The sequence below is a fragment of the Hetaerina americana genome, unplaced genomic scaffold (assembly GCF_022747635.1).
Source record: "Hetaerina americana unplaced genomic scaffold, ioHetAmer1.1.p SCAF_4, whole genome shotgun sequence".
NCBI lineage: Eukaryota > Metazoa > Arthropoda > Insecta > Odonata > Calopterygidae > Hetaerina > Hetaerina americana.
Window position 1 is genome coordinate 36,728,720 of NW_027286985.1, and position 26,027 is coordinate 36,754,746.

General features: G+C 36.4%; 1 protein-coding gene across 2 annotated transcripts; it reads left to right on the forward strand.

Moving 5' to 3' along the window:
• Positions 1-25,191, forward strand: BBS1 (Bardet-Biedl syndrome 1). 2 transcript variants are annotated; one of them, XM_071590081.1, is made up of 11 exons: positions 1-179; positions 316-472; positions 1,762-1,861; positions 9,895-10,214; positions 10,401-10,532; positions 10,691-10,990; positions 12,566-12,794; positions 17,316-17,486; positions 20,508-20,644; positions 21,436-21,567; positions 24,752-25,191. In XM_071590081.1, exons 1-11 carry the CDS (start codon positions 166-168, stop codon positions 25,013-25,015), a joined length of 1,956 nt encoding a protein of 651 aa, XP_071446182.1. In that variant the 5' UTR covers positions 1-165; the 3' UTR covers positions 25,016-25,191. The 2 variants fall into 2 exon arrangements, with proteins under 2 accessions (XP_071446182.1, XP_071446183.1); XM_071590082.1 differs by lacking the exons at positions 316-472; positions 1,762-1,861 and having other exon boundaries at positions 24,752-25,190.
• The last annotated feature ends 836 nt before the right edge of the window (positions 25,192-26,027 follow it).

Sequence of the window (26,027 nt, forward strand, 5' to 3'; positions counted from 1 at the left end):
GCCAGAAGAAATAGTCTCTTATTGTTTTAAGTGTAATGTAAAAATTGGACAAAATAGCATTCACGAAAATTGAATTTTTTTAGACGCTAAGCGTCATTCCTTCCCTCTACGGGAGTTAACTTTGGTGATATTTTGCGACGAATTGGATGTGAAACGGCTTTTGGAATGACAGGGTCCTAGTAAGAAATTCTGTGTATACTATGTAGAGATGATCGAGTAATTCGTGCAGTTGTGACTGCTTAGATTTAAGAAATTTCTAGGAAGAAACAACGTAATTCATTGAACTTTTTGGGTATTTTTTTTCTTCTGCTACAGCTCTGGAATTAAGCAGTGGCTTGATGCTCATACGGATACGAAAGCATCGTTATTTACGTTTAGCCATTGTGTTGCTTTTTCCGATATAAATGCTGATAAAGACTACAAGCTTGTTATTTTAGACATTGGAAGGAACTTAGCAAATGCAAAATTGAAGGTGCTACAATATTTGGTTTTCTTAAAACGTCACAAACTTTTTGCGATGCACCAATTTCTAAATTAAGGAACACTGCATGGCAGAAGGCAAACCTTTAATACTGCACAAGTTTAACTTTAATTACTTTTGTCTAATGTATTAATAGGGAAAAAAGTGTCGGTGAAGGATTTCTTTAGTGTTCAATTGAGTCCATTACAGGGTGTGATTTCCGCGTATGGAAATTTCTTGGTCTATGTTCTTTAACCTTAAATGCTGATTTGTTGAAACACTACGTACTGACGCAAGCCAGCATTTACAGTGAATAAAATATTATTCCCCAAACATTTTCAACTCAAAGGGAAGATTAGAAGTGCTAAATGATTGTATGATGATAGTTGTCAAGAAAACCTCTTGTAGTACAACCACAAAACAGTACAAGGAGTAGCACGTAAAACTCATGAAATTTCAGCCTTAGTAACTAATAGGTCTGATGTAATGATCTGCTGTGTTAATTCTTATTATCCTGATCACAATGCTGCTTCATTATTTCCTATTAAACATTTTAATTTCTCGTTATAAAATTTTCTCCTTTTTTGCCAACTGCTTGTTATGTAATGATTGTCGAGTTAATTTTTTAGTTTGTATATTTTAGCATGATCTGTGTGTTTGTATTATATAAAGAAAATAAATATATATTACATGTGCATATAACATATATATGTATAAAATATTATAGTTCATGAAAAAGATTTAACTTCACCGAATTTACTAACAATATTATAATTCTGAAGTGGAATTACAGAGGTGATTTTTATGTAGAACTCGTATGGGATGTAAAAGGCTAAAAAATATTTGTCTCTAAATTCTTCGATGAGATAGTTATTTTTTTGTATTCAACAGTGGACATTCAGAATTACCTTCATGGAAACTTGCAGTATTCAATATCTTTGGGAATATAATGTATCTTATCTTATACATGATGTTATGGAATTGAAATGATACAAACCATTGAAAAGGGGTACAGAATTCCAGTCAGAAATTCAGGTTTTCACTTGTATAATGGGCAATAGTATGTTCATGCAAATCCTCGTAGAATGGAGGGTGTATTCACTATTCAAATTTGAATCCCTTGTTTGGTGGGCCAATATAGCTTAAGCATTATTAATATAATGTCACTCTAAGTATGATATCACTTAATTGGAACAGAATAACTGCATGGTATTTTTAACTTCTCTGGAAACTGCTGCATACATAGAGAATATATTAGTGTCATTCATTTAATTCAACTTAACAATTTTTTTCATATGCAGGTGTTTAAGGCTACTTCTCTAGTCTCGGAAAATACCATAGTAGATCTCCCTTCAGGTCTGGTTTCTTTCTACACAGACCAATCATTGCCCCGTATTCCAGGTAATAAAAGATTTTATCCTAAATTTTGGATATACATCTTAAAAATGATGAGAGAGTGTCTATTATTTTAACAAGCACAGCGTAAGTGAAAAGTTGGGAGTAGGATTGGTTTATATTGAGGGTGTGATCTAATCTCATGGTATTTATTACAACTTGGCTGCATTTACATCAAAAGATTGGATCCAATTTTATGCTCAGAAAATTGTTTGCATCAGTAGTAAATAATGGAATATTCTGTGGTTGGAAAAAATTAAAGATTTTTACTTTTCTACCAGGAATAAAGTATTTGTTATAATGGGTATTCTACCTCTTGAGGAAGGTTTTGGAAGGACACAGACTAGAAAATAATACATTTCTTTGCCTCACTTAACAAAAGAACCTGGCATCCTACAATAAACCCTTTCTCCATGTGTTATTCCTCCATTCTGTCCAACTATCTTAATCCAAACTCTTCTTAGCCTGCCTAACATTCTTCACTATATCAGTCTTCAACATCCCAATGTCAATTAAAATTCTCTGCATCCACCTTTCCTGCTTCTTTTGGATATCTTCCAATGATCCTCTCTTCTCCCCCACCATACTTAGCTAGAATTTCCTTGTGGTGTGATTTTTTGCTAGTTAAATATCTGGGAAATCATAGGCTCTTCAAAGAGAAATCTACCTCAACCTCCCAGCACTTTAATTTACATATCACATGGCCACATCCTTGTAGCTGATGAAAGGGCTAAGTATATACAGGGTAAAGATATGAGCACAAACTCTTATCTGCCTATCATGTCAACCTCCGTGATGGTGACTTTGGCATTGATCAGACCTTGCAAGGTTTCAAAGTGTGTACCAAATGATTACTCACATCAATGCTATTGAAGAAGACTGCTTGTTTATAGGCAAAATTAAAAATGACTGCTCTCTTGTGAGCAAAATAATGTAAAGTGAGATTCCATGTACTTATTTTGTCACTGTGATTTTCAGCTTCTAGCAGTTGTGTATGATGATGTCTTTGCAGGTATAATTTTGATTTTCCATGTATTTCATGAATCTGACAGTACTTACCCTTCTAAAAAAAACCAGACATCTCTGTTCACAGCTGAACTTTATTAATAATGTAGGATTTAATGTTAGACTTTGTAGTACCGAAAGGCAGTTTTCTCACCAACACTAGAACAATCCAGGTGCCTCTTTTATTGGCATGCAAAAATGTACCTAGGGCGAAAAAGTATGAACAAAATGCAAATGATATTAAGTAGCAACACTTTTTTATGGTTAGTGACCTAAGTCTTTAAACCTAAATAGGTGGTTTGTATTTTACACTCGAGACCTCCCACCATATAAAGGTAGTCTTTGGCAGGTACTCCTATTTAATTCAAAAATATGAAATAGGGCTTTTTTTGTCAAAATATTCTGGCTTGGTGGAGAAAATGTAATTCTTGTAATGTAATTCCGACATGCCTTGTAAGTATACTTGGCATTACCCAGCGTAAAAGTTGGTAGAATATGCAAGGTTAGAAGAGGTAACCTACCCCTCATAGGCCTATGGTGCATGAAATTAAAAAATTCAGGAGTTAGGAGTATGAATTTCCCTGATCCCCCTATGCCTCCCCAGGATAGTATGGTGCTCAGAAAAGCTCTGTAACCAAATACTCTGTATACTTGGCTTTAATACTGCCTAAGTGGATACCAGGCTCTTAATGAATTTTATTTATTTAAGGATTACAGAGTATTTATTTGTGACAACCTTCACAAGCTTTTGGAGCCATCTGGCTCTCTTCACCTCTACAGCCAGGGGAATTTCCCAAGAGAATGGGAGTTCAAACTGAACCTTATCCTATATAAAACCTGTTGAAGAAATAAACTAGTGTCGCTCTTCTGATTCCTTGGATCTAGAATCATGGATGTGACATTCAGAGCAATTCTTGCCAGTAGCAAAAATGTTTGATGTTTTGGAGTTTCAAAAATATTTACAATAGAATGATACCTTTTGCTTGTTTCTCATGTATTCTTCATTAGCAACAAAAATGTTCCGAAGTTACAGTATATTTACAGTGCCATCATTAATTATCTAATGAGTTATTGCCATCAGTATAAGTGGGACCCCGACCCAGCATATAATTAATGACTAATTTATTAGTAATTTTTGGAAATATTACATTTATTCTATCTCATCTTAAATTTATAATTGTGTATGGTCTCATATTTAAATTGGTGCAGTAATCAAGAAGAAAATTATTTTTTCTAGTTCTCTTGAATGTTAAATGTGTGATATAACACTTAGAATAATTATTTAAATCCTATATTTTGAGTATCTTTCCTTCATTTTTATTTCTAAGTGGTTACATTTTGATTTTTAAATGGCTGATTACTGGAAGTTAGAGCATTATATAAACGGTCAAAGTAACACCAAGTGTTTCACTGGAAAATTGGTTGTTGACTCTCACTCTTGAAAGAAGTTCATGTTTTCATGAACTTAATTTAAAGAAGTCAGATATTTTATTATTATTTAGACATAGTACCCTGCAACACACTGCTGTGGTGTGTGGCAGGAAGTGATTACACACCAATGTTTGTAGAAAGTATAAAAAGTAATGAAACTTCAAAAATGCATTTTTGAATGCTGACTTAAAATCCTCTGAATGTATACATTCAGATTCAAAGAACTGTTGGTAATGATATGACAGTTAAATAAACAGGTTTATCCTAGTCAAGGAAAATGATTTTTACCCTTTAAAATTCCAGAGTTTCTGTTCACATTCAGGTCATATTTGTAGCTACTCTTTCCTCAGAGAGAAAGATATTGAAGTGCCAAGATTGATTTGCTAACTTAAAACGTGCAACTCTTTTCGTTCAGACTGGAATGTCAAGAAACTGTGTCATTGAGGCCTAACTAAGTGATTTAATTTCATAGGATTTCACAAATTGAATTGCAAATGTCTGTGTATATGTGATCTGAAATTTTACTGATACCTGTGTCTTATATGCTGAGAAAGAAAAAGTACTTTCACATTATTTTTGCTTTGCATTGTATGTTTTTTTTGATACTTTGAACGTGCATAAAACAAATATTGTGATAGTAAAATTGGCTTGATGTTAATCAGTCCTGATTTTGAGCCACTTTGTACTCAATAATACTTTCAACTATAATCCTATATAATGCCTACAAGTTTTATTCTAAGAAGACACCTGCAACATTTTTAGTGAAATTTTAGTATCACAAGATTATATGGCATACCGCCTTCAAAAGGAGTTAAATTCATTGCAGACTACCTCAGATAATGCAGTAATTGAAAAAATTTGCTCATGTTTAACTAAATTTATTCCATACACTCCTTTAGGTTATCCGGTGAATATTTCAGTTGTAAGATAAATTCCAAGTAAAAGATTTTTTTAGTGATGTTCACATATGTGGAAATGGATATGACTCCCAGTTAAGATGTACTTAACTGGGACAATAGACCTAAGGCATAAATGCACAACTAAAAATCTTTTAATATACATTAGCAGTGCAGTATTTACACACTGGAAATCCTGAGGAAATATGAAAGTTATTTCACTACTCACAGTTACCAGAGATATATCTTATTTGTGAGTGAAAAGTTGCAAAATAGTACAAATATTACCTCCAAAAACGTAAACACAACAAAAATTGTTAGGTGAATCCAAAAGTATTATAGTTAATATATAACTCCCTAAAATGGAAATACTGCATTCATTTGAGTTAGAATTTATTTTCATTAAGTCATGGCTAGAGCATTGGACTACTGACCAGAGGGCAGGGGTTCAACTCCCGGGCAAGCCTCTATGGGCTATGGGCACACTCAGCTCCACCCTAGCTGTATGATTTTTTCATTACCAGATCTTCCGAGGAAGCGATGACAGGGAGACCCGTACCCTGATGTGTGAATTTCACACACTCAGTTTTAGTACTGGGTGAGCTCTACCATCACCTACCAAACCGACCTTTGGGTTAAATGAAAACTTCGTTGCAATTTTCCACAGTTAAAACTTTATTGCCGACCATGGTTTCGATACACTGTATCATCTTCAGGTGAGGAAAAGTACAAGGAGAAGGGATATATATACCAAGTTACAAGAAGGGGTGGCAGGGGAGGAGGGAGCGGGGGGGGGAAGGGGGGGGGGTTTGTCATAAAAAGAAAGGCAGGAAAAACCAATGGAAACGCTCCCTCCTCCCCTGCCACCCCTTCTTGTAACTTGGTATATATATCCCTTCTCCTTGTACTTTTCCTCACCTGAAGATGATACAGTGTATCGAAACCATGGTCGGCAATAAAGTTTTAACTGTGGAAAATTGCAACGAAGTTTTCAATATATCTCGATTCCACAATATCACGCCTGACTCTTCACTTTTCGAACCTTTGGGTTGATTACTGTGTTTATGGTTCCTTTAAAGTCAGGAGTGTCTTCTCATCAAAGAGAAAATATTGAATGTTAGCATATCTTAAAGATTTTAGGACAAACTGCCATGGCTTGTGTCTAGCATTACACAGTCACACATCTCTGGATAAGTGACTCAAATTTATAAGGTGGAGAATGTGTAGAAGTTTAGAGAGTTTTAGAAACAGAAAATCTGTGCTCAGTCTCAGGGAGATTTCTGAAGACATATAGATAGTAAATTTATTGAGTTTTTTCCAGTAGGTAGGTAAGGATTAAATATGACAAATTGTATCAAGTACAAGAAATAACTAAATTACAAAGATAGTTATTATTAGGTAGACTACTAGTAAGGTAGGTTTTGGATTAACTTAGAAACCATAAATGTCTTTACCTATCCTAGCAAAACATGACTTCACACCCAACACTGAAATTGACCCTTCCGTATGCCTCCTTCCTCCTTTCATTTAATCCAACACACCTTTACCTTTTATATTCTTACCTCATTTACCAAATGTTCTCCTCTCAATCATAGTTTCTATGTCCATCACCTATCAAAATTCTGTGCAGCCACCTTTCCTGTCTACTTTGGATCTCTGCCAACAATCGTTTTATTTCCCTCCCTATGGCTAGTACTTCTTCTGTTTTTCCTTCTCTCCATTTCATTCTTTCCATCCATCTCCAGATCTACATTTCAAAAGCCTCCAATCTATGCCTATCATCTTGTTTCAACAGCTATGTTCCTGCATCATAAAAAAACACACTTCATTACAGAATTTTTGCTAATATTTCCAAAACACCCTTACTCAACATTCCTGTCATCAATACCCTTCTTGTGAAAGGTTCTTTGCCTAATGCAATACTACTTCTCATGTTTGTACTACATTGACTCATTTGGTCCAAAACACTTCAAGGAGAAGAAGACTGATCTCTCTGCTCTAGTTCATGACCTCCTGTTTTAACATACAAGTGGCATTTTTCTTTCTTTATTCCTCATAACCTTTGTTTGGTATACATCAATTCTCATCTTATATGTATCACACTGTTCAATCAGTTCATCAATGATTTTTAATCAATTGGCTGAATGGCTGGCTAAAGATTGATCATCTGCAAACCTAACTGACTTTATGAGTTCCCTGCTGACTTTCATTCTTATCTCCAGTTCTTTTCATGTCTCTTCTTAACATTTCTTCCTCCTATACTGTGGAAAGCCTGGGCGATAATTGACTCCTCTGTTTTACCCCTCTTCCAACATTGTCCATTCCAATTCCCCATTTGCCGCTCAACTGAGCAGGCTGAGACATGTATAGTTTGCGGATTAACCTCCTATCCCTGCAATCTACTCCTATTTTCTGCAATATATTCATTAGTTTTTCCCACTTATTCATGATCCTGAGAACCACTTTTGCTGTGTGTGAAATTGTTCTTTAGTCCTCACACACAGCTACTTTTCTCTTTTTAGGTTGGGAACTAACATATAGATCTAATGAAATATTCCAGCCAAATTCCTTCCTCATAAATGCTATTAATTATCACATTAGCATTATTCCTCCCACATTTTCCTAAGCCGGTAAGTAGGTCTGATAGGATCCTATAAATCCTTACAGCCTTATTGAATTTCAATTCCCTTGATGCCTTTTCTATTTTGCCATCAAGTATACCTCTATCTAAGCTGTTCCTGTCAACATTCAATTCTCTTTCTACATATATCAGAACTTGCAGGCCTAATATCTCTACCATATAGGTCCTCTATGTATTCCTTCCTTTTTTCTTAAATATTTCCTGTTTCATTGAATATACTTCCTAATGTATCTTCAATAGTTTGTACTGATTTTCTCTTCTAGCTTCCTGGTAATGCTTTTACCTTCCTCTACACTGCACCAATCTCATTGTTCATTTGTTAACTTTTCACATTCTTACACTGTCTTCCACCATGATTTTTTCACCTTGATAGTTTCCCACCTTAGTTTATTATTTATCTCTTTGTGCCTTGTTCTACCTAAATCTGATTACTTTCTTCCACTTACTTCTCTCGTCTATCATCCTATCCTAATCATCTTGACTGTAATCCATGGTTACCTTATCTTTTTTCAATTACTGTTTTCTTGGTTTCATTTGCAACTTTCGGAATCCCTTTTTTGACATGTTCCATCTTTCTTCAAATGGACCTATCTCCTCTCCTTTCTCATTAATTTTGTTTGTGACCTGGTTTGTTGGTTTAGCTTTTATTTCTGCTAATAATATTCTATTGCTAACCTTTTCTATATCGATTTCACTTCTTCTTACCTTATTGCTTAATACTATGTAACCCCATGGTGGCTCTCTTCCCATGTACTCAATCACTCTCTATCACCATCTCTATCTATCACTATTCCTATCTATAACTACCATTCTAGTAACTTCTGCTATACTTCTACCTCACCTCGCTCAGCCCTAACCCTCTTAACCCCCCTAACCCAACCACCTCTTACCATCTCTTGCTATATATTTTCCCATTTCCCTGCCCTCAACATTGTCCTAACAGGCCAAGTCCCAATTCTGACTGGTAAGGTCCTCTTTTGTGTGTTTTGTGCTACAGACGTCAGTTTTGCTTCTCAAGGATTTGGTGTTTTGACATCAGCCTCTCTTGTTGCCAGGATTGGTGTTGGGCCAGTGGGCCAAGTCCCGTAATTGCTACAAATCATTCTAACATTTTCCATCATTTCCTTGTATAAATGGTTATATAAGTGGCTTCCCATTGCCTTTCTCAATAGTATTTTTAATGTAATACCATCTCTGAAATGTCTTCCCCCTTGGGCTAGATGACTTTGCAGCTGCCTCACTGAGGAACAGATGCTGCAAGGACTACCTTTCATCTGGCTCCTAACCTTCGACCTATCTAGCAGGGGTGAACCAATCAGGGGCAATTATCATTGCTCCTGCCAGTAAAACTCTATGGGTCATCAGAGCTTACAAGCCGTTTAACCACTTCAAAGTTTTAGTCCATGGGGAGGGATGGTAAAGATGAAGAAGCAAAATCTTGCTGAAATAAGATAACCCAATTTTTCTTTGAAATCAGGTCCTAGAAATTAGGTTTATAATTATGCTCTTGCATTTCATTTTTTTCATTTGCATCATTTTTAATACATCATGAATTTTTTTTCTACCTTCACCATGTGGCTCAGCAGCAACTATCCCTGCTACCTCTCTTTATTTTTGTTTTAAAATGCATACATTGTGCATTATATATGGTGCATTGTTTTCATTCTTGATGCATCTGGAACCAAATTTACAACTACTAATAAACTCTGTTTTTTCTTTACACTATGAATCAAATCAAGCCTACAGCCTTCCTTCAGTTCAAATACATTTCTTATTTTATATCCATGAAACATAATATAACACAGTGGTTAAAACCTTTGCTTTTGCATGCATAAAGGTATTGACTACAAGAAGTTATTAAACCTTATGGTCCTTACCATTTAAGGATGGACCTCTTAGAATAATAATAACGAGATACATAATTTTTATTGTAGCTTAATCTATGTACAACTCTAGTAATATTTCTACAAATGAGAATTACTTTTTGAAATCAATATAGCCTGTATTAATTTATGTGTGCTACCAAAACTCACCCCTCCTAATATCTTAAATCCATTCCTTTTAAGTGATTGGAGTTTCCAGTGGACCACATGTGTATATTTACAAGAACCTCCGGCCATATTTCAAATTTACTGTACCATCAGAAAATGCCGATTCCACAGAAGCAGAGGTTTGGGGTCAAGCAAAAGAGGCTCTTGAAATTGCAAGGGCAATGGGTGGGGAATCAGAATTTTCACCTGATGCCCTTGTGGAAATGCTGAATGGGTTGAAGGTCAATATTGGAGAAGAAGGTTTAACTGCAAGGTCACAGCATCTTCTCTCTCTTCCTCGGACTGAATGGTCTCAGTTTATTGCAGAGAGTAGTAGTATTCCCTTAAAAAAACAGGTGCGTGAATAATTTGAAGTAATATTGGAGGTAAAAATTTGGCTTCAATCTAAGTATGTGTGTATAAAGCCAATACAGTTACTCTTAAGCCATAATTATCCATTCCATTTGATACAGAGCATATGCATGACAAATCTAGCCCAAATGTTCATCATGTACTGCAGTTTTTCCTCTCTTAATTTTCAGACTGTAATTTGTTGTATTACTACCTTGAAGAAAGCTATGCGAGATGATGATGCCCCTTCATGTCTGGTGGTAGCTACAGAAAATAAGCATATTTATATATTGGACCCTGAAGCTTTTACCATTTTAGAAGATGTAAGTTGGTGTATAAAACATTACTGTAAATAGTATTTTCATTTACTAGTAGCTACTAATATAAAATGGTCACTGAAAATTTTCTTAAGTAGGGCTGCTTGTGTATGTGTTCTTTATATTAGTTATTAATGAGATAATTGTCTATTTTATCTTGACAGATTAGGGTGGATGATGTCTCTGCTTCACTTGCTACTTCTGGATTGTATGATGTAGATTACTGTATATTCAGTGCCTGCCGAAGGGGTTGCATCTGTGTTGCTGGCCGGGGTACCACAGAGGCAGAACTTCTTATTGCACCTGGATCTCTAATCATGGGATTTGTTATTGTTCCACCTCCCTCATCTAAGGCCAGTCATGTTGATCCTACTTCTAGAGATTCTGCTGAAGATGAAATTAGAGTTGGTGCTAGTATTGTAGTGGCACTCAGCAATCAAAAACTCCAATCATATTCTCGCAAGGTAACAATATTCTCTTTTGAAGATGTAAATGAAACCTTGCTTTGAGGTTGTATATTCCCTGTATTGGTGTTTTGCTTTAGGAGGGAGAGTGAGTGCCCTTATTTAGACTGCTTCATCAAGGGAAATCTTCTGGTAACTTGGGTTACTTAATCAGAGACTCTCCAGGTTGGTAGACATGTTATGATATCAGCGTATTTTAAATAGAACAATATAATATTGATTATGCTGATTCCCTCACTATGGATTAAGCTATTGTAGTGTGGAATTGCTATGAAAGTGTAGAAGGACACTGTCACTGTAAAAATTAGTACATTATATGAATGAATTTCTCCCTGTCTGCATCTCTGCAAGTTAGAAATCTCTCCTAAGTTCAATACAAAAGTTAACAGGATTTAAAGGGCCTTTGTCAGGAAGAGAATGTAAATCCTGAAACACCTCCTCCCTAGAGTAACTACTAAATTTATAAGAATGATGGGTAGTGCACCCTCACCATTCCTGATTTTATTTCCTGTGGCATCATCTGGTTAGACACATCCATGATGAAATCCTGATGAAATTGTTGTCTCATAATTGTTTTTTTTAACCTGTTAGCCAACAATTTAATTCAGTTCAAACTCCCCACATAAATAACCTTTGGTTAAGAAAACAGGTTAATTTGTTAAAAATAAAGGATTCTCATGAACAGTACCTTGAAGATATTCACCCTCTTTTGCCATTTATATTTTCTTATATTTATAAAAAATAATGATAATATTATCTTGAAATTCCCTCCCATAGACTACAACCTTGATGAGGTGGAAGAGTTTATGCCTTTGGATGACCCCTAGAGCTGTTCTGGTGGGAGGAATGATAATTGCTCCTGGTAGGGTTACCCATGCCAGATAGGTCGAAGGTTAGGAGATAGATGAAAATTAGTTCACGCAGCATCTGTTCCTCAGTGAGGTGGCTGCAAAGGCATTTAATCCCATTGGGGTGGCCATTGAGTGATGGTGTTGCATTAAAAACACTGTTGAGGAAGCTAATGGCTACCTCAATTATTATTTAAATTATGCCATTCAAGAGGTGGAACAATAATTTTCGATGCAATCTGCTTAAATGCAGGGAGAAATGTGACTCTGGATGGTGACTATGTAGAGAAATCTTAAGAATAAAAAGTAAATTATAGTTTCTATCTATATTATATTTTAGTTATGATTAAAAAATTACAATTCCCCCTTGTATATATTATGTACATATTGGTTTTCAATTTGTAGATTGCAGTTTGACATAAGTTTTCAGTTTTTATAAACTTAATCTTCTGTAGTATCTCAGGATGATAAAAATGGATCAATTTTTATTAGAGATTCATATAAGAAATGAAGCAGAAATAACCATGTTGTGAGAATGCTGTCTGGTATCCAGATTTTAAAAGACTAATGAATATACTTACACACTGTGTTTAGTTATGTCAAAACTTGAGAAATATAGTGGTAATTGTGATTGCCATGACATAAATATTTTATACTATAAATATTTGATATGTATAGTAATGTGAAAGTCCTTCATATAATTTAACTGCAATTTTATCTCCTTCAGGGTAAAAAATATTGGGAAATATTCCTACCAGCTCATGCGAGGGCAATCATTACTGTACCTCTGGTCCATCTGGGCTTGACTTTGGTTGCTGTTGCTCTTGCTGGAGGTGCTGTACACTTTTATCATGAAAAAGTGCTGGTTGATGTCATGAAATTTCCTGAAACAGTATCAGCTCTTTCATTTGGTCGTTATGGACAAGAAGATAACACCTTGGTGGCTGTTACTTACAGTAGGTGACAAGAATGTCTGTTTTGTTGTGCATTGAAAGAGATCACTGGAGATGCTATAAGTCACAATTAAAAATACCCTGTTAGGATACCCTTATGTTTCAAAATGTTGGCACCCAAGGGAGATAGGCCTTTAAAAAAATTGCAAAAATATGTAGTTATCTAGTGTTTTTGAATTAAGAATACTTATAGGAAAATCATAGAAGTCATGTTTTACAGTTTGGAATTATAGCTATAATCACTAATCATGAAACAAATAGTAATTTAATGATATTAAGTGATGGGACAACTCAGTACTATTTGTTTTCTTTCTGTAGATTATAAAATTTTCCATTTATGAATTTTATGTTAGTTCTACATATCTCAGAAATACTATGCATGGGAATACTGTCTAAATGTTTTCCATACGTTTTTTTTAAATATATCACTCCCTGGCTTTTGGTTGTAACTAAAGGTCAGGTAATAAAAATTTTTGTCATAGACTGTGGATCAAGTGATCTCAAATTGGTCTTATTAATTGGATTCACCAATTTGTTGTATCCAAGTAATTGTGACACCGGTTTTTTGAATTTCAACAAGTTCTGTGGTGAACAACAGGTCCATCAATAGGATCGATGCATGAAAATTCAGGAGATTAATTGCATTGAGCAAAGTCAGCTTGCCAGCCATTCTTGCGATGGACTGAGCTGTGATTTATTTGAGATGAATAGGTAAATGTAATCTATTTTTTCTAAATGATAGTTTTGTGTTTTTATTTTGTGTTACGAGGACTAAAAATAGGGTCTGTGACACACAGGGCTAACATTGATTCTGTACCGTTACCCATTTTATGCAATGTTGTGCTGTGAAAATTATGCTGAATACTAGTATACACAAAACTTCTTGCTATTTTATCATCCCCAATGCAATGCGGATACCTCTGCCTAATTGGTTGGCCAGAGTGTTACAATGGTCACTTTAAATTCATGTGTTTTATTAGCTATTACCTTCGAGTTAAGGTGGGTTGTCAATTATGCCCTGTACATACTTGTACACTCCTTTCACCTCTCTCACATTTAAGCATTTCATAGGTGATTTTCCAATTCAAATCCATTTATTATGAATTTTTTGAGTCTTATTATTTTTACCATGATATTCTCAGTTGCCCTGTTCCCTCAAAACATTTACTCTTTTCCCAAACATAATGTTTGGTATCCATTATTGAAATAGAAAGAAAGACTCGTACTTTTCCACAGATTTTATTAAACGGCACAACGCGTTTCACCGACTTGCGGCATCATCAGGTACAAATTTGCAAAACAGACAGAGCAAGCATATATACCCTCAGGACAGAGTGGGGGCGGGGAGGGTTGGAAGGATTTGAGGGGGGTGGGGGCTCGCAGGTGCGTTGATGGATTGTTTTGACCATTTCCAGGCTAATTTCTCGGAGAGGAGTGGGGAGGGGTATGGGAATAATTGCTCATTACAAAGTGTCGTGTTGGGGTTCACCAAGTGCCTTCTAATCTCTAATTGCTCGAGAGCGTCCATTTTTAATCCTTTTGGGAGTGTGTGTAATATCTCTTGGACAAAGTCACTGCTGTGGTTGAATTCTAGTAAATGCTTGGCGAAGAGAGAGTTGTTATTCTGATTTTTGTGACACCTAGCGTGTTCCTTGACTCGTAACTTGATATTCCTGCCGGTCTGACCGACATAAACGCTGTTGTAATCCTCGCATTTCAGTTTATAAATGCCTGATTTGAGAAGGCTATCCTGGGTGTCTTTTCCATTGGCTAGAAGTTTGGAGAGGGTTATGGGTGGGTAGAAGGCTGCTTTGAGTGAGGTGGGTAGGCAGTTGGAAATCCTATATGAAAGATCTCCCAGAAACGGGATCGAGCACCACTTAAAATCTTTAGATACTGCGGGCTGAGATACGAAAATGCTTTTTATGGCCATTGCTTTTTGTTTTTTCCGTAGTAATGTGTCAACTAGTTTGGGGTTGAGACCATTGTTGGTAGCTATATTAGTGATATTCACGAGTTCAATTTTGAAGTTTTTGGGGGAAAGGGGGATGTGTAGGAGGCGGTGGATCATGGAGTGGAGGGCAGCGTGTTTGTGAGAAAAGTGGTGTGCGGAATCATTAGAAATTATATGGTCTGTATATGTGGGTTTCCTATAAATTGCAAATTCGTGTCTATTATCCCTAATTGTGATTGTCAAGTCGAGGAAGTTGATGGTGCCGTTGACGTCTTTTTCCATGGAGAAGGAGATATTCCGATGAAGAGTGTTTAGGAAATTAAGGAAGGAGTCTAACTGTCGGTTGGTTCCGGTCCATAGGCATAGTATATCGTCCACGTAACGAAACCAATAGCCCACGTTTTTGTTATGCTGATTGTCAGCATTAAAAAGATGTTCTTCTACAGAATTGAGGAAGACTTCGGCTAGGAAGGGGGACAGTGGGGAACCCATAGCTAACCCATCCGTTTGGCTGTAAAGGGTGTGGTTGAAACTAAAATAATTCTGGTTAACTGTCATTTTGATGAGGGGGACCAATTCGTCTGAGATATTTTGGGCAATGGTGGAATCCTTGAGTAGTTCTTCCACCCTAAGCAAAGTTTCCGATATTGGTACGCAAGTAAATAAATTGCTAATGTCGAAGGAGACTAGCCTCGCTTTTTCCGGGACATCAATATCTTTCAATTTTCGGGCTAGCTCTATAGAGTTTTTAACTCCATATTTAGGTTTAAAACCTGTGAGATCTCGGAGCAATACGTCTAATTTTCGTGCCAGAAGGTGTGAAGGGGCGGACACAGCTGAGATGACAGGCCGAATAGGTATGGCTTTTTTGTGTAATTTGGGGAGTCCGTACAACCTGGGGGCGGAGGGGTTCATTTGGATTAAACTACATTTTTCCCTAGCATTTAAAAACTTACACTTGAACACGGCACGTTTCACTTCACTTTGGAAACTCGCGGTTGGGTCTTTGGATAACGGAGTAATAGGATTGTTGTTGATGAACTCAAGGCACTTTTCCACATACACTCGTTTATCCAACACTACGACACTAGATCCCTTGTCAGCTTTCTGGATGATGAGGTCTTCCTTGCCAATAGTCTTCTTCAGGCGTCGGAGTGTGGACGTATGTTGCTGAAGGCTGGAAAAGCGGGTTGTTGTTGGCACTGCTTCCTTCAATGAGGACATGATGATTTCAGCAACTTGGTGTTTGGTAGCCAGAGATTGGTTCCGAAGGGCAACCTCGCAATCTGCGGCTAGATTTTTAATGTCGGCTTCGGAAACTTTCTTAGAGGGAGCAAACTTCAACCCTTTCTTTAAGATATTACTCTCCTCCTCAGTGAACGTATGATGACTAAGGTTGACAACTCTTGCGGCCGGAACAAATTTCGATACTGTGCGGGGACTGTTTTCTTTAGTAGTGCACTGGTAATTTTGAGGTGGACTATTAATAAGGTTACTCAGTTTTTTCCCCTGGGTTACATATTTGCGAGAAGAGATTTTACTCACTAGTTCTTTTACACCATCCACAAATGTAATCCATTCCGCAAAATGTAACTTAGAGCAAAGTTCTACGTGCAGACAGAACAAATAATGTGCAAAGGAATCCCTTCTTGCATACCACAGTTTCAGTTCCTCCCTTAACCACTGGATTTTCGCCTTGCGTATCGCTCTGATGGCCGTTGTGGACGACGAAGTGGCACGAACCTGGACGTACGCTGGGAACACTCCGTTTTTGAGGCAACTGCTATTGAAGAGAATATTCAGAGATGCACTGCTGTATTTCACCGAAAGTTTTAAGTAAAGTTTCGCCTGTAATGCCATACTAGCTTTGCGAATATATTCTATTGTTTCAGGCTTCACTTCGTGGAAGTAATTGATATCCATTATTGAAATAGAAAGAATAATGTTTGGTGTTTCAAATCATTTATTCTTTCAACATGAAAAAGCCATCAGTGAACACTTTTTCATACTTATGTATAAAAAGTGATCCACTCCATATCATTTCATAACCTGTTCATTTCTCACTCTGTCTTTCCTATTGGTACCTTTAAACCTGTATTACAATATGTAAATCATTTTTTAATTCTCAAACTTCCAACCTTCTCATATTAAATCTAAAATGTATGTTATTCTCCTCCTTATACCTTGATAACCCAACATAATTATATCTGTAACCCAATGGTCGGAATTCTATTGCCTCTCATTATCTCCCACATCTAATTTTTCTACCTTTTTCAAATTTCTCTGGGCATCCGCCTCTCTTTCCCTGTCATGCCCCGCACTCCTTCATTTGTTTTCCTTTCTATCCAATCTGTTATTTCTTCTCCACCCATATATCTTGAAAGCCTCCAATCTACACTTATCCTGTTTCCTCAAATGTAACAGTAATGTAGGTAAATACAATTATACAAGTATATAATGAAATGTTTCTCATCTCCAAGGTAACATAAATGAAAATGTCAAACCTCAGAATATGGTGTATGCATCAATTAAGGCTTGTTTTCTAAACAATATTGTTGTATATTTCTCAGGTGGTGTTCTTCATGTGAAAATTCTCAAGAGAACTTCTCGCTTTGGTGTTGAGGTTACGGAAGATGGCCAACCATTACCTCAGAAAAAGCCGAAAGATCAAAAACTGTCCATTCCGAAGAAAACAAAAGAATTTGTGGAGAATGCTGCTAAGGAAAGAGAAAATGCCACGCGTAAGAGCATTATCTTTCTCAAATATACATATGCTATGATAGAGCCACCCAAGGAGCCTTGGGTCATTTCTATATATATTAACATGAGAACTATCAAAATTCTTGGAAAGGATGCCTTCTCTGCAATACAATGAAAACGTCGTTATCTCATGATTTCAAATTCTCCTTTGTGATGTAATGATTGTGTAAAATGTCAAAAATATCGTATTTTTACTGAGAAGGCTAAGATAGTTATGAAATCCTTTTCAAGTTCTGAGGCACCGTGCAAGATATTTCACAATACATTGAATGTTAACTCTCTTAATCATTTGAAATAGCTGGCACATGCGGTGATATTTTTATGGGTTGAAGCACCTGTGGGATCATTTGCGACGTGTTTTTAGTAGTTCTAAGTACTGTATCTGTTACTAAGGGAGGGTAAGATTCAATGAGGCATGAGACCCATTAACATCCAAAGAATGCTTGAAAATGTCAAATTTAAAAGTACCAAATCAATATTTTTTTAATATGCACATTATTATTTCAATCTAAAGATTGATTTACGAGATTAGTTTACCACAGCTCTCCATTCTTCTGTACTCAATGTTAATTTCCTGACCACTTGATAGCTTCTCGGTTTCACATCCTTCTTAATTTGTCTCATGTACCGTATTTTCCAGGCCATAAAATACATCCAAAGACAGGTATAAGAGGTGCATAAGATACACTCAGATTTTTCTGGTTAGAATTTACGAAAAATTCTTGGATCAGACCTAAAAGGAACAAAGTATGAGGGTAATTTGAAAAGTTCTCAGAATGGAATAGAAATAAACAACTTACCTCAGTGAAACTTTACTTTTTCAATCTATTCTCCCTGTATATAAATGCACTTGGTCCAATGATGTTCCAATGTCTTGATCCCATCTCGAAAATTAGATTCCTTCAGGCATGCAAAGTACCCATCTACTTTGGCTGTTCGTTCTTTGTTTGAAGAGAATCTCCATCCACCATGGAAAATTTTGAGCTTGGGGAAGAGATGGAAATTTCATGGAGCCAATTCAGGCAAATAAAGTGGGTGTGGCAACAATTTGTAGGCTAGTTCATGTATTTTTGCCATGGTAATGACACTTGTGTTTGGGCATGCATTGTCCTGATGAAAGATGGTTTTCTTCCTTGCAAAACATGGCCTTTTTTCATGTATCTTTTGCTGTAGTTGGTCCAGTATTGTCCAGTAATTGTTTGACTGGTGGGAAGATAAGCTATCAGCAGAAACCCTTTTGCATCCCAGAAAACTGAAGCTGTCAACTTTTCCGCCGACTGTTATGCCTTTGCTTTCTTTGGTAGTGGTGAATAAACATGTTTCTTGTTCCTTGACTGTTATTTTGTCTCTGGGGTATAGTAGTGAACCTAAGTTTCATCTGTGGTCACAAACTAATGTAGAAAAGCCTGTTGGTTACTCTTAAAATGGGTTAAATTGTTTGGAAATTTCTTTTCTGATGCATTTGTGATCTTGCACCAAGAGTTGCCACACCCATCTAGCAGATAATTTTCTCATATCCAATTCCTCTGTCAAAGTGTGATATGCCAGTTCAGATAACATCCTAACAGCTGCAGCAATTTGTCGCACGTTCAGTCTGCATTCTTCCATGACCATTTTATGCACTTTTACAATAATTTCAGGGGTAGTGGCACATTTTGGCTGCCCACAAAGCAAATCATCATCTAAGTTGTCCCAACCAAACTTAAACTCGTTCGTCCACTTGGCAACAGTTAAATATGAAGGAGTAGAGTCCCGCAGAGTGTTCTGAATGCTGGCATGAATTTCCTTTCCTTCCTTTCTTTACGAAGTATTCAATCACTGCTCGAATCTCAGTTTTTTCCATCTCTACAAATCACCCCATGGGAACAACAACAGAGAGGCGTCCACACCACGGATCTCTTCCCAGAGTGCTGACATGTTATGTTTACTCATAAAGGATTACCTATTACTACGTGGGAAATTTGTTGCACTAGCACTGACACCTAGTGATGATTTCAAGAGCCTTTCAAACTACCCTTGAATGCCATTGTTAACACTCTTTACTAAGAAAATGGATTGTTACATTAAAAATTAGCAATTGTATCAAAGTTAATTCATTGTAAAATTTCAGAAATTAGTCATCTCTGCTATAAAATATTACTAAAGTCATATATTCAGTTATTTTTCCTGGAGTTGTCCTTTTCCTCTTATGCAATGTCATCTTCACTTCCACCTAATGAATTGCTGAGTCCACTTTTTTTAAATGGCTATAATAGCCTCACTTTTAACTTTCTCTCTAGACTTTTTAGCCTTCACTCTTTGCCACTACGTTCGAGATCTCTCTGGAAAGGATCCAGCCATGCAATATTTTGAGAAAAATAGCCTATCTAGAACAATGAGGCCTTAGTCTCCTTTGAAGTACTCCCCTTGGGACCTTACACACTTATCCCAGCATCTCTTCCACTTTTCAAAACATTCCGCAGAGCCCATTTTCAGTCTGGTCATCAGCTGTCTTGTCGCATCCTCTTTTATCTCGTCAACATCAAGAATTTTGTTTTATATTTGCAGAGGACTTACTCCAAGCCACAAATGCTGACAGGTTTTCTTAAAAAAGGTCATAACTGGAGATGAGCCATGGGCTTATGGCTATGACCCTGGAACAAAGGCCCGATCTTCCCAACTGTCAGTTACAGACAAGATATAGGATAATGTAATGAGGCAGCTGATGACCCTTTCGAAAAAAGACTTTTGCCAATTGTTGTGACAAGTGGAAGAGATGCTAGGATAAGTGTATGAGGTCCCAAGTGGAATACTTCCAAGTGGACTTTGACGTCATAGTTCTAAATAGGCTATTTTTCTCAAAACATTGTATGGCTGGATACTTTCTGGACTAACCTCATATTGAGATGGTACTATTATGCCACCTCTAAAAATACATTTTATTTGCATGTATTTACTAAGGAATATCAACTAGTGGAAATGCCATATGTATTGCCACATATTTTCAAATTATTATGTTGCAGAAATTCATCAGACTTTCCAACGAGACTTGCTCCAACTTCGAAAAATGGTAGACAAAGCCTATCAAGACAACATTGATAAATGCCGTAATATAACTTCTGCTCCAGACAACCCAAAACAGCTTAAATTAACAGCACAGGTAAGTTTTTTCACCATGTTATTCAGTAGTTGATCTAACTGATTCATTTATTTAAATTTCATTGTTTCAAATGCATGTAATGTGTAAGTAAGAGTACAACTCTGCACAAAGAAGGGATAAACCCATTGCTAGTACCTATAGCTTGGACCTCTGAAACAATTTTTATAAATAAATAAAAAATCCATGTATTTACTGATATGAGGGATTTGGTATATGTGATTATTTGACTTCTGACTTCAAAGAAAGAGTAGTTCAAAGGTGTAGAGTAACTTCTGAGTTATAGAAAAGCAGAAACACTGTGTAGGCAGGTGTTAGAATTTTTGAGATACTCCAAAAGAAAATTCATACTTTCCATTTTACTTTTTATTTTCCCCAAAATTGCTGAGGAATGGCATCTTGTAAAAGATGACTATCCTTGTACTTACATCCATTAAAGATTACTTGATGTTTTACACCCCATTATTTTCAGAAGACCAGCCTTCATGGATCAAAAGGCTTCACATTAATCATTCTATCTTGTGCATAATGTTACTTATTACAATTGTAAATAGGTCAATACCTGGTTATTAAAATTATGTCATTAATGCAAATTTAATGTAGAAAAATGTCCCTTAAACATGAAAATGTATTAATCCTTGTCATTTCTGCATATGATGTGATGTTTTTCTTGATATATTAAATTACAATGCATTATTTAAACACCACTCCAAATAGATAAATGCTACATTTAATTAAATCCTAAAATTTGTTTTCTGTACTTTTGATAAGTTGTTTCTCAATAATTTTTGTAGGTACATGGCCTTGGACCTGTATTCAAAGCCAAAATGACATTAGAAACAATGTCATCAGATGCAGTTCAAGAAATTGCAGTTACTTTCCATTGGGATCCTCGGGTATATTCTATTGATCAGCCATTCATACGGGTGAGATATGCTGAGTACAATCCTTTTTTCCACTCATTTCTTCTTTGCCCTTTGCTTCCAGTAGGCTCAAGACCCTGAAAGTTAAATGAGTACGATTTCCACATATTAATTTTGTTCATTAGGGGCATTTCTTTTCAATAGATTATCCTATTGATAGATGTTGATCATAGAATTTAGGATATGATTTTTGTTCCATGTTTATACATGAAAACTGCATGACTAGGATAGAAATAAAACAAATTATTGAAAATATTTCCTTACCTTTCCATCATAAAGTTAATTTATCATTATATCAATCATTATATCTTGATTTATGGCATTGTAACTCATTCATCTCATATTCCTGCATTACAGTGGTTGGTATGATGTATGAATAAGTTATAGAATGTGCCTTTTGGATGGTTTATATGTCTCACATTTGTCAACACTTGGTAAAGAATGAATGATTTTCATGTAGTTCCCTTGCCCTTAATGCAATTTCATATTTTTTCATACCAGTATTATGCAAAAAATTAAGTCAAGAGTGCAATGTCAAATGGATTCATAATTCATTAAAAAGCATTCTCCATTCTCATATATGGTAGGAAGTGAAAATATATATTAAGCCCTTTTTAAGGGCAAATTGATGAGCAATTTGTGGCAAATATGAATGAATAAAACATTTGCTAGCATGAGCATTATACTTACCATCTTTCCTGCACAAATGAAACTTAATAATCAAAGAAAAATTAGGTCTGAAGCATAAAATGGTCAAAATAAAAAAGGCAATACCTTAATTGAGACTATTCAGAATAGTAAAATCATTACACTTCATAGATTCATCTGGTATTTGCTTTCGCGATTGGTGCCCACTCGAGATTATTCTCCATCTTTCTTGCATTTGTGTTGATCCAAGTAGGGTGAGGAAAAAAGTCTTCCAGATGATCCATGTGCCATATCTTGGGGAATGGTATAATGGAACCTCATACAATGAGCATAATTTATTCTGCTATCTTTCTCATGAAGTGAAACACTCATTAAGTCAAACAACCCATTGCATATAAATTAATGTAAAATGCAATGATGTGTTCCATGCTGAAAAAAATAAATTATGGACAAGATTTATTCAAAGTGTATACATTGTTTAGGATCGTGGACCATGTTGGTATTTTTTTCTCTTGTTAAATGAAGCAACCAGGAATGCGAGCTCTATTTGTAGAAACAAAAAAGTATCAAAATAAATGTTTGATTATTTATGATACATGCCCAATATCTTTTTATTAGAAAGCTATCTAGAGACATTTGCCTATGTCGATGCTTCAAAATTTTGTAAAAGTTTGACTCAGAATAATCATTAAATAAATTTTTGGCATGCGTCACCACTCCCTCATTAGGGTGATGTTTCATACACATGGTAGGATACAGCAGTTGCCTATGAGTCCACATCACTTTTAGCCTGCTGTTTTGGCCTTGACAGTTCTTGAAGGCTCATGGAGTTCTAGAATGGTAAACAAGCACTGGTTTGATTGCCAAATCGCTGCTTGCACTTTTGCTAGATAGCAGTGTGAGACGCCTTTCATTGGCTTGTGCCTGGACAATGCATTCTCTTCTATTGTTATGGGCACAAATATAGGTTCACTTCGATATCTTCTTCCAGGAGAGATGTGTGTCGTCATCATTTAAAACCTGTTCTCTTGCTCTCACCTTTTTCCCAAGTTTTGGTAATTTTACTTTTAAATTCTACTGTTCTTTTTATTCTCTAATGGCTTTCTTCATAAGAATTTTTCTTCAAGGTCATTTTTTAAAAAAACAAAACAAAATATTATTAAACTTTGCATAATGAATTCCATCTTAAATGATCATTCTCCTCCTTCCTCTTCCCTGCTTATCAAATGGTTTATCTTCTATTATGACCTTTGACATCTCACTTCTCAATATCTTCCACTCTGTCGGCCCCATTGGCAGTGGGGTAACATCCTAGCCTGCCAACCCAGAGGCTACGGGTTCAAATCTCCCATGCCCTAGGTGGATTTACCCACCTAGGGCATGGGTGTTTGTAACTGTCCTTAATGTAATGTTTTGGGGTTAGGTTGAAGGAGTGACTATAAAGTCTCAATCTCGCCTCAAAGTTATTAAATAAATAAAGATCTCCTAAAACACTCTTCCTCTCTTCAGATTTCTCCCAGCAACTTTCTTCTCTCACCATGTTTAAAGCATTTCCTTAATCTCTATGAATGCATCTTTATCTGCATCTGAAATCAGTTAACAGGTGAAATTTGGGCCTTAGCTCCATTGGTTCCCTTTTCTTCTACCTAGCTACAGAATGCTCAAACCAGTCTCAAATTTCTCCCTCCATCCCCCCCACTACCTCTAATTCTCCTTCTCCTTACCATTTACATCTTAATTCTCTGCCTGACACCCTTAATCTCTGTGATCAATTGATTTGTGTTGTCACTCTGTAATAATACCTTGACTGATGAAAATGGCTTTGCCATCAAAATAGCATCTTTCTCCTCTTTTTTTTATTCTTTTTCCTTATCCGTCCCTTTAAACACCTTTTGTCTCTCATGCCTATTCCTCACTGTACCATCATCTTCCTTTATACTGTATGCCTACTCTGGTGACCACCCATTATCATGTGCCTTGTCCAAAGCAATTGATACGGCAATGAACTAGTCCTGCAGGTGCCTCATATTAGCGGATTCTTCAATGAACAACTGCATCTCATGAGACCATTTCTTTTTGACCTCTACTTTTTTACCCCCTCATCTCTTCTTGTTCTCCCTGCTTCAATATTAATGGAAATTGATAGTAGACAAAGAATATGAGCTTGAGGATAAGTCCTCAAGGGCTGGGGAAATGTCACTTGAAGAGTGTGACCTCTGTAGATAGCTTCTCCTTTTAGAATGAGAAGATCTATAGATTGAAATGAGTTTATAATAAACAGGCATATAGGAAGCCAGCATGTGTAAGTTAGCACAGTGGCAGCTAAGCATGACTTTCAGTACTTAGGTTCCTTCATCTTGTAGCTATATTATGAAATAATAATTTAAACTCTGGAAAATAGATGACCTAATGACTGCTAACATATCGGAGCTTATTTCACCGGACAAAAACATTATAATGATATTCATGTATTTGAAATTTTTTTAAAATAATTTCATTCTATTATATCCATGTTCAAGTTTTTCATTTATTTAAACAGGTACCCTACTTAGCACCTAGCTTCCAATGCCACCTAGAGACTTTTATTAGGCTTCTCACTGAAACACCAATCTCAGATAAAATAACAGTCATTGTTGTTGATGAGAGTGAAGAAATTTCAAAACCTGGGAAGAAGGAATCAGTGACATCATCTAAGGGTTCCATAAAACCCAAGAAAACCAATGGGAAGCGCTTAGCAACAATTATTACAACTGTGATCAACATGCCAATCAGTGAGGAGGGAGCATCATTGCCTGGGATGTGAAGAATTCCATTTTATTTGAAACTCCTCCCAAAGAAACATTCTCAGAAACATTATTTGGATTGGGTATCATTTTGTTTCTCACTGTCTAATCATCAATGCAGCAATCAATCCAACAGCTAATGCTTAAATTACATGACTATGTTATGGAATTTGGTGAATAAAGACTTTTCATCACTGAATAATTGTGAAATTTTGATTCATGTGTACCTTTTAACCCTCATGAATCTTCACGTTTTTTTCATGAAGGCAGTCATGTTTTAAAATCCCCAATGTTTGTGCTGGGTGTGTTAAAGTGGAATGAAACCACTTGAAGTAGGTGAAGGGGATGCAAAGATTTGCTGCAAAATGGTCTCAATGCTCTCCAAGCTGTGGAAGTGGTGGGATGTCAGTCATTGTAAACCCCTGGGTGCTGACCGTGTCATGAAAAAAAAGGAATCTTCGATCGAGCAGCGTTACGCGATTACTAAGTTTTGTGCTAAACTGAAAAAAATCTCTTGAGGAGACTAACAAAATGATTTGTGAGGCTTACAGGGACTCTGCTCTGTCCTACTGACAAGTTTAATGGCCTTTAAGGAGGGCTGGGAAGAGGTTCACGATGAACAATGCTGTGGGCAGCCATCAACCAGCATAACCGACAACAATGTGGCTCATGTTCGACAATTGTTAGGCTCTGACCATCAATGGAGTGTCAATATTCCTTCTCATTTCCCTCCTTGGTCAGCCGAGGAGAAAGGTCGTGTTCACCGCTCCTCCCGTAGTGAAAGCATCCGTACGTGGGACCCAGAGCGAGGTGCAATGGGTAAGGGAAGCGCTGTTGAAGTTAAATGCATAGTGTGCAGTAAAAAACTGAAAAATGGTGTCCAGTGCCAAGCATGCAGCTGCTGGTACCATTTTAAATGTACTAAATCCAAGCTGGAGGATTGTGTAAAAGAGGAATGGAAGTGCTGTGATTGCGACATTCAGAGGGGCCGGAGACTCTTGAAGGAGAGGGAAATCACCATTGCTGAGCTGC

What these genes read in the sequence shown, in the direction of transcription:
- BBS1 (XM_071590081.1), top strand. An exon ending in ATCATTGCCCCGTATTCCAG is followed by an intron (nt 1,862 to 9,894) that starts GTAATAAAAGAT and finishes ATTCCTTTTAAG; the next exon opens with TGATTGGAGTTTCCAGTGGA. An exon ending in AGCTTAAATTAACAGCACAG is followed by an intron (nt 20,645 to 21,435) that starts GTAAGTTTTTTC and finishes TAATTTTTGTAG; the next exon opens with GTACATGGCCTTGGACCTGT.